Source organism: Macaca mulatta, chromosome 14 (assembly GCF_049350105.2).
Source record: "Macaca mulatta isolate MMU2019108-1 chromosome 14, T2T-MMU8v2.0, whole genome shotgun sequence".
NCBI classification, from domain to species: Eukaryota; Metazoa; Chordata; class Mammalia; order Primates; family Cercopithecidae; genus Macaca; species Macaca mulatta.
This window is the reverse complement of record NC_133419.1, coordinates 126,114,459-126,131,803: the sequence shown is the minus strand read 5'-3', so window position 1 is coordinate 126,131,803 and position 17,345 is coordinate 126,114,459. Positions and strand designations below refer to the sequence as shown.

The 17,345-nt window shown below is 42.2% G+C and overlaps 2 protein-coding genes across 3 annotated transcripts in view; one reads left to right on the top strand and one right to left on the bottom strand.

Annotated features, from left to right (window-relative positions):
* The window catches only part of HYLS1 (HYLS1 centriolar and ciliogenesis associated), a 208,526-nt gene that overhangs the window by 172,317 nt on the left and 18,864 nt on the right, over positions 1 to 17,345 (bottom strand). The gene's annotated exons all lie outside the window — the stretch shown is intronic.
* ACRV1 (acrosomal vesicle protein 1) overlaps positions 2,844 to 17,345 on the top strand; it is a 64,542-nt gene continuing 50,040 nt past the window's right edge. The window contains exons 1-2 of one of the 2 annotated variants that reach the window (XM_077964600.1): positions 2,844 to 3,002; positions 3,724 to 3,864. In XM_077964600.1, coding sequence (XP_077820726.1) covers positions 2,918 to 3,002; positions 3,724 to 3,864 — 226 coding nt within the window. In that variant the 5' untranslated portion in view covers positions 2,844 to 2,917. The remainder of the gene's footprint in view (positions 3,003 to 3,723; positions 3,865 to 17,345) is intronic. The other variant, XM_077964601.1, reaches the window with a different exon arrangement.

The following is a 17,345-nucleotide window of genomic DNA, read 5'->3' as shown; positions in this document are numbered from 1 at the left end:
TCTCCTTCCAAGATACAATGGTGAGACAAGCCTAGGATGTATATTCCCATTCCAAAATGGAGAAGTAGACAAGAAGAAAGGGGTAATAAACTCTAAGCAAGTCTGGAACCCAAGAGAGCAGACATTGGGTGTTAAGACTCCAGAATAGTCTTTTTCAATTCCATGTCTGGCAACCACTGCACACTGGTATGGGGATTGGGTTCTCAAGACCCCTGTGGCTTGTGACTGAACTCAGTCCACCCAGTTTTTGCAGGATGGCATTGCATGCTTGCAGCTCTGCAGTTCTAAAGTTTTGATGGCAGTCCTGCTCCAAAGCTCCATTAGATATTACCCAAGTGAACACTCTTCGTGGTCATCTTGCTCCCATGGCTCTACTAGGCATTTCCCTGAGGGACTCTCTGCAGCAGCTCCAACCCCACATTTCTGCTCAGCATTGCTGTAGTGGGGGCTTATCTGCAGTTCATCCTTCTCTGTGACAAGTCTCTGCCTGGGGGCCCAGACTTCTGACAATATCTTTTGAAATCTGTGCGGAGGCTGCAAAGCCTCTCCGCAGCTCTTCTCTTTCTGCAAGGCTGCAGAATTAGCACTACATGGACACCAGCAAGGTTTAGGACTTAGACCTTCTGGAGCTATGGCATGAGCCAGATCTGGGGCCGCCTGAGTCACGGCAGCTCCAGGAGCAGAGCCCTCATGATCCAATCACCTCTTAAACTCACCATCTTTCAGTACTGCCACACTGGGGAGGAAGTTTCAACATGAGTTTTGGAGAGGACATTCAAACCATAGAAAATGTCGACACTTCTTTCTAGGTGTGTGTTAGTAGTTGGGTCCTTTGAATTTCTGTCATTCTACAGAATAGATAATTGAGTGAAATTAACCTCGTATATTTTTTTCTTAGTCAAAGATTTTTATTCTCTTTAGAAAATATTGATAACAATAATGACTATGCACTTACTCCGTTGTCAGTACTGTAATACATTAAGTCCTTACAACACCAAACCATAATAAACAAACTCATATAGGTGCTTAGTATGGTACTTACTATGAGAGATGATGGGCAGTTCCTAAAGACTCTAACAACCAACGGTCCCCCCAAAAGAAATAAATATGCCTTAGGTAGATAGTGACTTTGTAGTTAAAAACCTCTCACACACAAAAAAATACAAATAAAAACCTTCTCATAGGGAAAGGCTGGATGACTTCACTGGTGAGCTCCATCAAATATTTAAGGAAGAAACAATACCAATTCTATAAAAAGTCCTCCAGAACACGGAAGAGCAGTTATTTTCGCCATATCTCATTTTATAGGGCCAACATTACACTGATACAAAACTAGATAAAGACATTACAAGAGAAGAATCTAATCTGTGACATGGAAAGCCTGCAAATCTCTAGAACTTTGCATGCACCTTTCTTTTAGAGAATGCCACTCACCTTAATTTTGCTTAGCTAAGTCCTACAATTCCTTACATTATATCTCCTGTATAAGCTATTGTTCTCTCATCCTAGTCAATGGTGACTGATTTCTACTCTGAATTACCTTTAGTCTTGTTCGGTGGGCTATAGTGTGAAATTTTCTGAAATGAATTGGGTTCTATAGCTGTAGACCGCAGAATAGGCTTGAAGAGAGATGTTTTTAATTCATCTATGTAGAGGTGGAAATATTTGAAAAGAGAACAAACTAGAAAACTAGCAAAATAAGCTTCTTTCAGCCTAGCTAAACATATTGAAGCTTAGACTTGGGTTGTGTCTACAGAAATGGTCCAAGCTGGGCATGGTAGCTCACGCCTGTAATTCCAGCACTTTGGGAGGCCAAGGCGGACGGATCACTTGAGGTCAGGAGTTCGAGACCAGCCTGGCCAACGTGGTGAAACCCTGTCTCCACTAAAAGTACAAAAATTAGCTGGGCATGGTGGTGCATGCTAGTAATCCCAGCTACTCAGGAGGCTGAGTCAGGAAAATCGCTTGAACCTGGGAAGCGGAGGTTGCAGTGAGCTGAGATCACGCCATTGCAGCCAGCCTGGGTGACAAGAGCAAAACTCCATCTCAAAGAAAAAAAAAAAAAGAAAGAAATTGTTCAAAAATAATTTAGTCAAAAGACATGGGAAAGAAGAACAAGTGGACTTAATCAACGAGTGTTAGAGGGAAGAGAAAATGATGCAGGAAGAAGAAAACATGTTGGGGTGTTTGCAACCTTTAAGATGCCTTCCTTTTGTGTAGGTGCCGTGGTTTCCTTAATACAATGTCTTTGTTTATATTTCCATAGGTAAGATTGAATGGTTGCAAATTGATTGCCAATTCTCTCCTTAATTTTTCATGCCTTCAACTTGTCCCAGCTGTGGATTGGTGAGTATACTGTTTTTAGATTCCCTATACTATTGCTGGTCACCACTAGGAACAATCGGTTATGGCTACATCTTGGGTCCCCTGTGCTGGACCTGTTTATGAATTTGTAGTCTCCAACTCCATTCTTATCAGGCATACTGAAACTCTGAGGTGAGCTTGTTCCTCATCTTCACCTGAATGGTCTCTCCCTTCATCAGCCCAGTGTTGTATGATATGGCTGAATCAGGAATCCCAACACAGCATGTGGTGTGCCATGCACTTGTGTGCCTGTGACATGAAGCTATAACATCTTCCCTTGATGCGAGGGTTACCTCTTCCCTATACAAAATTCTTGATCAAGGCCGTAGGTTGACTTTGGAATAGGGAGAGGAAGCAGAACACCCACTCTCTTAGCAGGGCCTCCCAATACAGGTAACTAAACTACAGCTTTTATAGCCCAGCACACGCCTCACAGGAAACTAGGGAGGAAATTGCAGCTTCACCTCCATCCCACATCCTGTTGGGTGCACCATCACTGAGCCCTTTCTGCAGCTGATTGCCTGCTGCCTCATTCTTTCCCTCTAGTACATATATGCTTTCTCCAGCATATATGTACCAGATCCTGTTCTTCCTGCTCCCAGGAGCTCTCCTGGTTTTGTGCTGGTCTCCCATGAAGGGTGAGTCCCGCAGTAGGGAGGCAAAGGGAGCAAGGTGATGGGGTCAGGGAGCAATGTTCTGAAAGTCCTGATCCTGAGGGGCAGGAGCTATAGGGCCAGTGTTTATTGAGTCCAGGTTCCTGAGTCTGTGGCTGGTGCAAATACCTTTCCCCACTATGGAGGACCTGCTGCTGGGGACCCTGCTGTTGCTGCTGCCCACCAAACTCTAACTACAGGAATGGTGTGAGGAGGGATGCTTGAAAGGAAGGGGTGATAAAAAAAATAATTCAGCACCTATGCATGTGTAAATTGGAGAGCAATAACATGATTTTCTCTCAACAGGGGTTCAGGTCTTGGTAAGTAACTCTGAAGACAAATCCCCTTCTTTCCTTTCCCATGGATACTGGGTCTTCTTTCTCAGTCAAACCTGCCCAGTGCTACCAGCAATGAAATACCCAGCGCAGTGTCCCCTTCAGAAACACAGCTACACGCTGTGCCTGTAAAGAGGAGGGGAGAGGGTTTCCTGGTAGTCCCATGATGCCTAAAACCAGATTCTCTGATAGACCTGGGCTCTGCTGAGATATATCTAGAAGAGAGGGTCCTTGGAGGTCCCCAGAAGTCTGGCTAGGGAAATCTGGAAGGTCCAGGATAGCAAGCCAGATACCTTAATCAGTATTTGTCTTCTCTTCCCTGACTACCTGCCACCCCTGGTCTTATGCTATGGTTTTGACATAATATTCAGAACCTACAAGATCTATAATTTGCACCTCCTGTGGTGAATTTGTTGACAAGACCTGCAGAAAGAATCCAGGTTCCTGTGAATCCAAACATCCTGACTTTGCATGCCAGACCAAAGAGGTGTATATTCAACATTTCACTGGAGGTGAGTTAGGGGTAGGAGTAAGGGGAGGGATGGGAGACTGAGTTTTATCACTCGACCTGGGGGGGAAAAAAGCGCTCCATCTGGAGTCAGAATTCTCCAGCGCCGCCAGCTCTGGCTTTACCTCAGAGCTTGATGGTCTTGAACATGTTACTTCCCTTCCTGGAGTTCCAATTTCTCATCTGTACAATGATTGGGTTTTAATAAGTGATCTCCTGATTCCCCACCGGTCTCTGATTTTCAGTGACTTATTTCCTAATACAGCATGGCTGAGACAGCTCCTTTGCTGTAAATGTGTTGGAGGTAGGGGTGAGTTGCCCCGGGGGAAGGCTGCTGCTTCTGTGGAAGGGTCTTCAAGTCTCAGCCTCTGCGTGAGGGGAGGGGAGGGAAGAGAAGGGCGGCTTACTCAGCCATATCCCCTGTCCCATCCCAGATCTAACCTAAAGCCTCTGCTACTCTCCTACTCTCTTCAGAATACGTGTACCAATATTCAGTCCTGGGCTGTCCAAAGAGATGTGTGGAATATATACGCTTTGCCAGGAGAGAGAAAAACGTGTTCTTCTGTTGTAATGGCAACTACTGCAATAGCTTGCCCGGAAAAGATAATGCTTCACTCAGTTCCATCCCCCTACAGAAATTTGCCTGAGATACTCAGCTGATTTGCAGAAACCTCCTTCTGACCACGTCCTGCCTGTTCCTTCCTGAACAAATATCAAGATCCAGAAATGCCTTCACTCTTAACCCCCGCTCATGCAGTCTTTTGAGAGCCGGGAAGCCAGGGAGAAATGAGTTGTGAATAAAGAAGGAAGGAGGTGATTTTGAAATGCTGCCAGGGCCTGCGTCAGAGCCAATGGGAAAAGCATGCCACTTTGCTGCTCTGGCTGGGAGCCAAACCTCGAGTCCGGGGAGGGGGATGGGAAAGAGGATCAGACTGTGCTGGAACGTCTACACCCCAAATGGGTAACAGTAACAACTCTAATGAATAGCATGACCATACACAAGGGGAATCACAGACTATTTTTATGGTTGATCAGATAAGAAGGACAGGACACCAAGTAGAGAATGGTCTGACAAAGTCCCTAAATTATTTCCTAAATCCTGTTAGGTCCCAGATACTCTAGGCCTGGGTATGTTCCAGAAATAGGGTGCCCTAACAAAAACGGCCTGGCTTTCCGCAAGGGGGTCCTCTGCCTTGGGGCTGGTTAGGATGGGGAGGTATGATGAGGAAAGGGGAAGGAAAAATTTCTGGTTATTGTAGTACTTAAGCATTAAGGAACACAAATTCTGAAGAGGATTGCTTGAGTTTGACCCTCTCGCCCCAACTACCTTTCCCTAGAGTTTGCCAAGTAACAAGACAGCTCTTCCCCAGAAGTGGATGTTGGTCACATTTTTAGTATCAGTCACCCATAATTTACCGTTAGCTCTGTGAAAAGAGAAATCCTTTGATGCTCAACTGAAGTCACGTGTTCCTTTGACTCATGTTCAGCTAATATTTTGGCTTTTTTTTGAATGCCAGAAGCTAAACAACAAACACACAAAAAGCCAACACACACACACACACACACACACACACACACACACACACACACCCATCTCTTCTAGTCTTTGCAGAAGTGGCTTTTCCACACTTGGAAATTGGCCTTTCCTTCCACACTTAGCTCGGCTTGTTCTGAGCCTAGGGGTCAACCCAAAGTGAAAGCTTAAGGTCTTCTTAGTTTTTTCTGAATGTGTGTTTTGCCTTGGTTATGCGTATATGCGTATGACTTTTGAAATTCACCTGCATATGTGCTTGCTTCTTTTTTTTTTTTTTTTTTTGGAGACAGAGTTTTACTCTTGTTGCCCAGGCTGTAGTGCAGCAGCGTGAACTCGGCTCGCTGCAACCTCTGCTTCTGGGGTTCAAGTGATTCTCCTGCCCCAGCCTCCAAAGTAGCTGGGATTACTGGCGCTCACCACCATGCCCAGCTAATTGTTGTATTTTCAGTAGAGACGAGGTTTCACCACGTTGGCCAGGCTGGTCTTGAACTCCTGACCTCAGGTGATCCACCCGCCTGCTTCTTAATTTTCAAATTTTCCTAAGAATCACACTGCAGCATTTCCTCCAGGCCTTAAAGTCTTTTGTATGTCTCAACCTGTAATCGCTTGCCCCACAGGTCTGTGGGTGCTTAGTCTCCCTTGCAGTATTTAGAAGCATTGCCCACTGCTGTTCCTGCTGGTGTTCTGAGCTAGGTGAAACACAAGTGAACAACTCACATCAGTCCTTCAGGTATCCCTCTGACAAGTTAGAATAAACGTACACAATAATTTGAAAATAAGGTTTTCGGCAGGGCGCAGTGGCTCAAGCCTGTAATCCCAGCACTTTGGGAGGCCGAGACGGGCGGATCACGAGGTCAGGAGATCGAGACCATCCTGGCTAACATGGTGAAACCCCGTCTCTACTAAAAAATACAAAAAACTAGCCGGGCAAGGCGGCGGGCGCCTGTAGTCCCAGCTACTTGGGAGGCTGAGGCAGGAGAATGGCGTAAACCCGGGAGGCGGAGCTTGCAGTGAGCTGAGATCCGGCCACTGCGCTCCAGCCTGGGCGACAGAGCGAGACTCCGTCTCAAAAAAAAAAAAAAAAACAAAACAAAACAGAAAATAAGGTTTTCTCTGCTCCCTCTGGCTCAAGAGGGAACTGGGAACTGGCCTGCTGCTGCTTCAAGACCCAGACGGCTGCCTTGCTGGGGAAGGGCTGGGAAAAGGGTGAGTAAAAATGCCACAAAATTTTTCTACCATTTTAAAGACTTTTTTTGTTTTTGAGACAGCATCTCACTTTTGTTGCCCAGGCTGGAGTGTAGTGGCGTGATCACAGGTCACTGCAGCCTTGACTTCCTGGGCTCAGGTGATTCTTCCACCTCAGTCTCCCAAGTAGCTGGGACTATAGCCACACACCACCACGACCAGCTAATTTTTTGTATTTTTAGTAGAAACAGGGTCTCACCATGTTGCCCAGGCTGTTCTCAAACTCTTGGGCTCAAGTGATCCACCTGCCTCAGCCTCCCAAAGTACTGGGATTACAGGTGTGAGCCACCGCGCCTGGCCAGATTTTTTTTTTTCTCTTGATAGGGCATTTACTTGGTTTCTGTAAACCATTGACTATTTTCCAGAGCCCCAACATAGTTGGTTCTGACAAGTTATGCTTGTTTTTTTAATGATTCTGTAAAGCAACAAGGGCTTAGAGCTTCCTAATTTGCCATTGTATAGATATCATTCGCTAAAACAAAGCCAGTTTAAACAATCAATAAATTTTTCAGCTAAATAACACAAGAAGTCCAACAGGATATAGGACCATAAGGACGGCTTCATCAGCATCTCTATTTTTCTGGGATTCTTCTAGGTCTGTTTTTATTTCTGGATGGGTTCAGACTTCTCTTTGCCTTCCTTCATCATAGCAAAATCTCTTTGGCAGTTCTGGGTCCCATACCTGAACCCTACAGCATCCAGAGGAAGAAATTCTCCATGTTCCTAGTTTGTCATCCAAACCCAGGGGATTAACTCTAATTCAGTGGTGCTTACACTTGGGTCTGTGACTTCAAAAGATCTGTAAATTTTCTGAAATCATAATGTAACTGTATTTCAGGTTCAGTTACTTGCCAGTTGCAGAGTCCAATTAACAAAAGCAAGGTCTGGTATAAAGAAAGTGACTTAGTATTCCAAATCCAGCTTAGGGAAAGAAGTATGGGATTCCTCCCTTAAGGGTGCTGCTTCAGTTTTGGGGCAAAAAGCAGGGGCTTTTAAAGAGGAGAACTTGACACGAATGGCATGCAGGGGCGGGGGCGCGCAGGTGGGGGTCTGCATGACTCACTTTGGTGCCTTATCTGCTGGGTGATTGAACTGGTGCCATCATGGGTAGAAGTAGGTTGTAAAGTGGCTGTTGTCTCAAGATACTCTCCAGGTAGGAGAGAGTTTCATAGCAGCCACGTTTTAGGTTGTAAATTGACTATTGTCTCTTGAAGCAATGTCCTGGTGGGAGAAGTTTCTGCCTCTGGTGCTTTTAAGTAAGCAACGGTTAGATAAACTTGCCCTGTAGGGGTGTCTAGTGAAGGCAAGAGAAAGGTTATAATTGCATTTCTAAAGAGATAAGTAGGAAGTGGAGAACTGAAGAGAAGGAGGAAAGGGAAAAGAAGAAAAACAATAATTTAAAACCCTCATTCTCTTTCTCTTAGAAAAATGGGGGTGCTTGTTTACAATTAGAGTCTGATTAGTCCAGCTTGGGTCACATGCCTATCTCAGAACAAACTAGAAATCCAAAATGTGGTGATGCTTTGAGCCATGGTCTTTGTTTCTCCCGTGAAGACTGGAATGGCATACCATACCTTACGTGGAATGCCGTGGGTCCTGGATATCAATCTGACATCACTGGGAAGAGGGAAGGGAAATCATTCCTGGGTCCTACAGAGTTGTCCACTGCATGCTCCTACATATTATCCAAATGGAGAAGTAGCCTGCTTGAGTTACTGTCCTGGATGAAATAAACAGTCACAGACAGAACCTCCATTTTTAAAGTGACCTTTGATAATCTCCATTCTGGTCAGTTTTCTGTTGAAGAACACCCTAACAGTTTCACAAATCTAGGACAATCTCAGTATGTACATAAAATGGAACCCTAAATTTGGAGAAAATAAAGAAGAAAAAAGTAAAAAAAGAATAAAGAAGAAAGCATATCACCCAACACTTAGCTTCAATCTCTCATAGCAGCTTTATCTTCTTATACTCCTTCTACTCTCCACACTTACCCCCTCATGTGTGTCAGCGCCTTAGCACATGTTAAAAAGTATGTTTGGCATTTCCTTCCCTTTTGCTGTGACTGGTAGGTTTTTATTCCTTCTCTAAGATTCAGTTAAATATCAATCTTCTATGACCCCTTCTCCAGCTAATCCAAGTAAGCAGAATAATGGCATCCTTTGGGTTCCCCAAGCAGACTCTTCATTCCTCTGTTTGAGCACTTAATCTTATTGATATGTGATGATTCATTGTGATGGCATTTACCCCACTAGATAATCTAGGTTCAATCTCCTGTGTAATCACTGCAGTGTCTGGAACAAATTGGATGTTACATAACTGTTTATGTTAGTAATTGAATAACTTACAGTAACATGGCAGAGTTCCTGAGGCTGCTTTGACCTGGATGGGGGCATCATTCTTCAGCATCTTATACTTAGGTCTCTCAGCATTTTTCACATGGCTTGAAGCTATTTATTTAGTGTTCAAAATAAGTATTTATGAGCCTTGACTAATACGTTTAATAAATAAATTATTAAATAAATAAGTGAGGGAGAAAAGACCAATCTCTTATGTAGAATTCTAAGTAATTTATGCTCAAGGGGAGGGAGCATAACTCTTCTCTGTTTAAATGTGGGTGGCACATGGTGATTTTCTTCCAGAGAATACAGTGTGGAAAGGGTGGGGGAGTAATTTTTACAGTGGATAAACCTGATAAACACTACTTCAGCTGGGTGATCAAGGTCAACATCAGCAGTGGTGAATCATGTTCATATTATGTACCTTTGACGTGATGTGATGAAAGCTGCACTTACCTCTGTGGTCTTCTTCCCCCAAACTCATAACCCTTGCCTAATCATGAAAAAAAAAACAAAACATGAAACAAAAAAGTCTAATCAGGAAAAAAAGAAAACTCCAATGGAGGAACATCCTACAAAATACTTGACAAGTATTCTTCAAAACTGTTAAGGTCATAAAAAACAAGTAAGGTCTGAGAAACTGTCACAGCAAAGAGAAGCGTAAGGAGACATGACCACTATATTTAATGTAGTATCCTGGATGAGATTCTGGACTACAAAAATAAAGCCATCAGGTAAAAACTAAGGACATCCAAGTATGCTACTAACTTTATTTCATAATGATGTACCAATATTGGTTCATAAATTGTAACAAATGTACTATGCTAATGTAAGATGTTTATAATAGTGAAAGCTGAGTGCAAGGTACATGGGAACTCTATGTATTATCTTCTTAATTTTTCTAAAATGTTCATATCTCTAAAAAAAAAATAGTTTGGTCAGGCATTGTGGCTCACGCCTGTAGTCTTAGTTACTCAGTTGGCTGAGATGTAAGGATGGCTTGAATGCGGAAGGTGGAGGCTGCAGTGAGCCCAGATTATGCCACTGCACTCCAGCCTGGGTGAGAGAGTGAGACCCTGTCTCAAAAAAAAAAAAAAAAAAGTTTCCACAAAGAAAAATTCTGGCTTCAGGGTGTCTTTTAATAAAAATGTGAGGAAAAAATGAAACAAATTTTTCAAAATCTTTCAAAAGTAAAATAAAGGGTCTACCTTCTAAGTTATTCTACAAGGCCAGCATTACCCCGATGTCAAACCAGATAATGACATTAGAGAAAAAAAATCTACAAACCAATATTTTATAATAAACATAAAAGTATTTATGTAGTTTGGTTGGTTTTTCTTCTAAAAGTGATCATATATTTTATATCTGTGGCAACAGTACCTTGTCAAAAAGCAAACCATGAGATACAAGCTCAGCGTACTTATCATGTAAAAATTCAGATTGTTGCAGCAAAACTAAATTAAAGAACACATAAAATTTACTGTCCCTATGTTGTTACCTGGGAAAATGTAAACACGAACCAAGGTTTATAAATAAAATTTGTCAATAATCTCACTAACAGATATTTTTTCTGAAATGCTACTTGTGAAATCCATAAAAATTTGAAATACTATGGAGATATATGTTAGTTCTATTCAGTTATTGTGAGTAAAACTGAAAGGCACCATATTTATCCAAAAATTATTATTATTATTATTATTTGACAGAGTCTCGTTCTGTCACCAGGTTGGAGTGCAGTGGTGTGATCTTGGCTCACTGCAACCTACATCTCCCAGGTTCAAGCGATTCTCCTGCCTCAGGCTCCCGAGTAGCTGGGACTGCAGGTGCTCAGCTAATTTTTGTATTTTTAGTAGAGATGGGGTTTCACCATGTTTCACCATGTTGGCCAGGATGGTCTTGATCTCTTGACCTTGTGATCTGCCCACCTCGGCCTCCCAAAGTGCTGGGATTACAGGCGTGAGCCACCGTGCCTGGCTCAAAGATTCTTAGTATTAGTTCAATTGTATATTTAGTGTATTCTGAACATAGAAGAATATTCTTCATTTACTTGTAATGATATAATTACAAGTAGTTCCAAGTAATTGCAATTATTAATGTAATTTTGAGGTTATAACTATTTGAGATTATTTAACATTTTTCAGAAATTGAAGTGTAATCTTATACCTGCATCTAAGGAACAATGAACAAAGTGTTTTAAATTCCAAGTAATTTCCTTTAGTGTCCATTTTACTAAAATATTATTCCCTTTAGAAAAAGGGATTCTTTCAAATTCCATGTGTTCTTTTCTTTAAAAAGGATATCTATTATTCATATTGTATTCTAAAGACATAAAATATTCTTGTTCTTAAAAATATTATTTTAATAAATTATATCTTCATTAAATAGGAGGTTAATTTAGTGATAGCTGCATATAGCATATACATAAAGAAAAGAAGCATATACATAGTGTGAAGCAGGCAAGTTAAGTCAAATCAATAAGATGAAATGTAATATCTAAGAAGCCTAGAAGGAGATAGGAGAGTGCTTTCAAATTGAGCCCTCTTGGAATTTCAAAGGGCTACCTTGGTATGTACAGTCAAATCTCTGTATTTGTAGGGTCATGATGCAGATTCGCTCAACTACAAATTGAAAATATTCAGAACAAAATAACAATACAACAAAAAATGATACAAACAAGAAACCAACACATCATAACTATTTGCATAGCATTTACATTGTATTAGGTATTATAAGTAATCTAGGGGATTTAAAGTATAAACTATGTAGGTTATATAGGTGACTTAAGCATCTGTGGATTTTGGTATTCATGCAGTGTCCTGAAACCAATCTCCCAGATACTAAGTGGGGACTGTACTATTTGCTTTCTAAAACATGTTCTGAGTTAACTTCTTTATCAAACACAATTCATGATTTTACATAACAGAAAACCATCATATTCTGGATTAAACATTTGGGGGATTTTTTTATCCGACAATTCTGGAAATCAAAGGGATAGAGGACTTTAGAATTGGGTTAGTCCAGGAGCTCTGGGACTTCATTTTGCTGTGATTCTCTCAGCTGTTTTCATCCTGGAAAAAGAGCAGTCCTTCGACCTCTGTTCTTTAACAGTAGCGAAATGGCTACAGCAGCTGCAGAAAACATCATCCAAGAAGGACTACCTTCATGTTGGAATTTTTCTCCCTTCAGATCAGCTTAAGTCCCATTCTCGTCTCTAAACAAATCTCTTGGCCAGAAGATGGATGATTGTCTATATCTTAGTTCTTGTTCCACTTGTGGAGCCTGAGGTGGACTCAACCTCCCTGGAAACATATGGGGCTCTTGGGAAGAGTGAATGGAAATGGGGCCTATGAAAGCAATCAATAGGTGTCCAGTCAAATTCCACAGGAACTGTCATAGTCACTTCTCTGGGAAAAAAGACCTGTTAACAAGCCAATGTTCATAATCGAGAGGCATTATGAGGGAATCAACGGCTTTGCTTTAGGGCGGGGAGCATTCTTTCCTGTACATCCATATTCCTGGACAATGATTATCCATCGTGTTTTCCAATATGTATGTGTAGTTCCATGTGCTACAGCTGAGCACTGTGGTGCATCAAAAACAAGTGTAACACACACATCACTGCAGGGGTGAAATGTCTTACAGAGAAACATCGTAACATCTGTCACCGAAGATATATATTCACTGGGGGAAATACTTCAGAGCTGTGCGTGAGTTGGGAGCATAAATTGTTAGAACGAAGGAGAGGAAAGGGGATACACATGGCCAAATCCTTCAGGACCTTATCCCAGCCTAACTGAGCAGGCTCATCTTCTGGACTCCCTCTACCATTTCTATCTGATTGACTCTTATCCACCTGCTGCCATCTGGTGAGTGAGCTTTAATATGCCTTACTGTCCTGGTACATGTTGTTTCCTAGGCTTATAATGCTCTTTCACTCCTTCTTGCTTTGTGGCTTCTGACTTCTTCAAAACCCAGTTAAATTACTGTTCTTTCTGGCCCCTGCCCCAACTGACCTGAACATTCAGAATAACCCTTCTTTCTAGGTGGCAAGAGTAGCCACTTCCTTCCTCTAGAAAGGCATGCAATAGATTTATTATTTTTCACATAGGGAAGCTCCTTACACTCATCCCCTCAGTGCCTTGCACAAAGTAGATATTAAGTAACTTTATTTGGATGATTTGGTGAATTACAGTAAGATGACTGAGTTTCTGAAATCTACTGTGACTACTCAAAGGAGCTGCTCCTTTAGCTCCTCATACCTAAGTGCTCATATCTAGCACCATTTATGTGGGATTGCACGTACTTTCTTGATGTATGTCATTCTCTTTAGACTATCTCTTTCCCTTGAGACAGCTCACAAGAAAATAGGTGATGTCTCATCTCCTGCTGTATTCTGAATGACCAACAGGGCCTAGTATGCACTTGGTATACATCAAAGCTTCTTGAGGGGATTGATGAATGAACATAACTGACCCCTTCACCCACAAAGTGAGAGGCAGCACAGTGTAATGTTTAAGCCAGTGACCTTTGGAGGTAGGCTTTTTGCTTTCCAAAATAACCACTGCCACTCTACTAGCTGTGTGACCTTAGTTAGGCAAGTCAATTAGTTTCTTATGCTTCAATTTCCCAGGATCGCCACCTTGCACTCAAATCCTTTTGTCACTGTCTGTCATAGAGGAAAATACCATACTAAGATAAGCACTGTTTATGGGTTTTCTCTGTTTCTCAGCAATATCTTATTTTAACCTCCCACTACTCTGTTCCCACAAATAACTGTAGCAGGCACTTATGGAGCACACGGTAGGTTCCAGACACTCTTCTAAGCACTCTCATGGATTATCTCATGTAAACTCCATTACACTCTAAAGCAAGTGGTTTACATTAAGCTGATTTTATATTTAAGTAGGCTAAGCACAGGGTCAGGCTAATTTGCCAGAGCTTTCCCAGAAAATGTGTGCTTCATTTTGGACTTAAATTCAGGCAGCGTAAGCCAGAGCCTGTGATCTCAACTAGTGCACCATAGTACATGAATCCAAATTGATGTCTTGCCCCATTATCACTGACCACATATTTATAATGAACCCAAGAGTCTTCTCCAGGCCCAGTGGGGGTCAACTTAATACACATTAAATGGTCTGGCCCTTTAATGTGTACCTCTAAGCTCTCCAGCTCTACTCACCAACCCCTTACTTCCAGATCTCCAATGATACTCTAAAATTTTTATTAAAATACATATTCAGTGGGAATAAGGAGCAATAGTGGTGAAAAAGAATATAGAAGATAACTAAAGAGAAGAGAATAGGGACAAAGGAAAAGAAGGAGAGAAGAGAGGAAGCCAGGGAGGGAGATAATGAGGCAGGATGAAGGGAAGGAAGAAAGAAAAAAAACAATCTAAAAAGCAAAGTAGAAAGGAAGGGAAGTGGGAAGTTAGGAGAAAAAAACCACTAGAGTAAAAGGTCTGGTTATGGAGAATGTAAAATGGAACAGGCACTTCGGAAATAGTTTGGCAGTTCCCCAAAACATTAAACATACAATCGCTGTATCACTCTGCAATTCCACTGCTAGGTATTTACTGAAGAGAGAGAGGGAAAAAAACATGTCCACACAAACACTATTACGAAAATGTTCACAGGAGCATTATTCATTATAGACCCAAACTGAATATAACACAAATAACTATCAATGGATCAATGAATAAATAAAATACAATGGAATATTATTTGGCCATAAAAAAGAACTAACACCAACATGGGTGAACCTTGAAAACATTTTGCTTAGTACAAGAAGCAAGTCACAAAATATCATGTAGTGTATGATTCCATTCATCTAAGGAGTCCAGAATAAGTAAATCTATAGAAACAGAAAGTAAATTAGTGAGTTCCTAGGCCTGGAGAGTTTGGAGAAAAATGGGGTCTGGCTGCTAATGAATACAGGGTTTCACTGGGGGGAGAAAATGTTCTAAAATTGATTGTGGTGGTAGTTATATAACTCTGTGAATATACTAAAAACCATTGAATTGTAAATTTTGAATGGGTGAATCATACGATCTACAAATTGTATCTCAACAAAGCTAACTAAAAATGTCTCGCTTTCACCTTGGTTCAATTCTCTCTTCCTTTCTCAAAGTCTACAACATCCTTGTCCATTTGTCTGTGCTATCATCTTCCTTCTGCATCACAAAGGTATTTGTGAAACCCAGAAACAGTTCTATGCATATTAATGGCAGTAGCGGTTGGGAACAGGCTGAAGGAAATGTGTTGTGTGGCACATGGGCCAGACAAAGTCAAAGGAACTGACTTCCCCAGGTGATGCTTAAGGAACACTTTAGTCCAGGATAAATACGAACTTTGAAGAGGAGAACAGGGATAAGCGTGGGGAAAAGGAGGAGGTGGCAATACAATTTGACTCCAGTCTCACACTGTGTAATTGCATATGGCTTTGGGAAGGAATTGCAGAAATTCTGTGCTTTATAACAGGTTATCCACCATATTATGCCTTTAGTCAGAGTCTCATCATTACGGCAACAGCTCATCACATAGTCTCCATCCTCATTGGAATATTCCTGTGGAAGAGAAAAGCAGAAACAGGTTTGTTTCCCCCAAAACCAAGTCTGCAATGAGCTATGAATATTTTACAGGAAAGGGGATTTCCATAGAAGATACAACGCCATAAAGCAGCCCTGCTACCCTGAAGAAGCAACATCCTGTCATGGCTGCTTCTCCCAAGACTTCCTAATGCTAGGAAATTACACACTTGGAAGTGAGATGTGGTTCTAGAGATGGACAGCACAGCAACCCCTCCCTCTCAGCCAGACAGGCACCAAACACAGGCTGAAAACCTGAGTTCCAGGCTCAGCAGTAAAGAGTAGCAGTGTAGAGTGGTGAGCAACATCAAGTTCCTGCGCTCAAGCAGCAGGGATTAGGGAATGATGGCAATTAGAACACACCATGGTAGATGCTATGGGATGGACATGGCAGGGAGCCTGTGGGAGCGCAGGGAGAGAGGGTCATGTGGATAAGGAGAAGGGTCCAAGGAAGCTTTCAGGGCAGGTGATTCTAAGCCGAGACAGAAGTTTGATCAGCATTATGCAAGTGGAGCAGATGCCACCAGGACGCATTGTGAAAAAAAAAGCATATGTAAAGATGCTAAGATTTAAGCACCTTTAGACCTGGAATAACACTGAGGGTAGGGCTCAGGTGACTCATGAAGAGGTCAGTACAATGGTGAGGAATAGTCCCAGTCCACTAGTCCCCCACTACCCTTGACTCAACTTTAGAGTTCCCCAAAATAGAATGACAACATCCAAGGCTCAGAACCTTTCTTTCTGACCTAGATTCACTCCCTGCATCCAGTATCCTGTCTTAAAGGAAGGTGGTTTGAGTCCTGAAAAAGCAAATTTCCACAATACTCCACCAGAAGCCCTGATCACAGAACACACTTACCATGACTTAAAAAAGAATATATTTTAATAGACACACAGAAACCATTAGGAACTTCGCATGTTCGCCTCTTACTCCAGCAATTCCCATTTCTGTAGAATTCACATTCACTGCGCCGTATAGCTAATGCTGCAAGAAGAAAAACTGTTGAGTAGAGAAGGGAAGCATCACTCTGTTTGGTGCCTGTCTGGCCGAGAGGGAGGGGCTGCTGTGCTGTCCGTCTCTAGAATCGCATCTCACTTCCAAGTGCATAATTTCCTAGCATTAGAGACAGTAGAGATGTATTGGGAACTCCATCAATGTTCTGCCCTTGGGCTTAGTTCCAGACATTAATACATCTTAGAACCTCAGCCTGAGCAGGAGGAACTGGGGAGACACTTAATTCTTTCCTGGCAGGCAGCGAGACTCAACACTACCTTCAACTTACATTTTCTTGCTTGCTGCAGGAATTGCATATAAAATGGAGAGCAGAGAGCATTTCTATGGATATCAAAGCCTAGGCTGAAGCCTCGGGGGTGTGATTGAGACGGACAGTTCTGGCTGACCAGGAGCCCCTGCAGCCTTACTCTACAAATAACCATCATTTAGGGGGGTAAGTAAAGCTTACAGATCAAATTGGATTTCCAGTAAAGGCCAAGGGCTAAGGAAGGACCCAAGCGGAGTAAGAGAATTAAGAAACAAGATGACCAGGGCTGCAGACTTGTGTGTGTGAAACTGGACCTCATTCCTCAGAGAACAGTTAGAGCTCACAGAATCCAAGCAGATAGGTTCTGCTTAAATAAGCCAAGGTTAAGTCTAGGCCGATAAGTTAATCATTGCCAAACCATCTCTCAAAGATTGACCTTTTTTTTTTTTTTGACAGTCTTGCTCTGTTGTCAGGCTGGAGTGCAGTGGCGCGATCTCGGCTCACTGCAACCTCTGCCTCCTG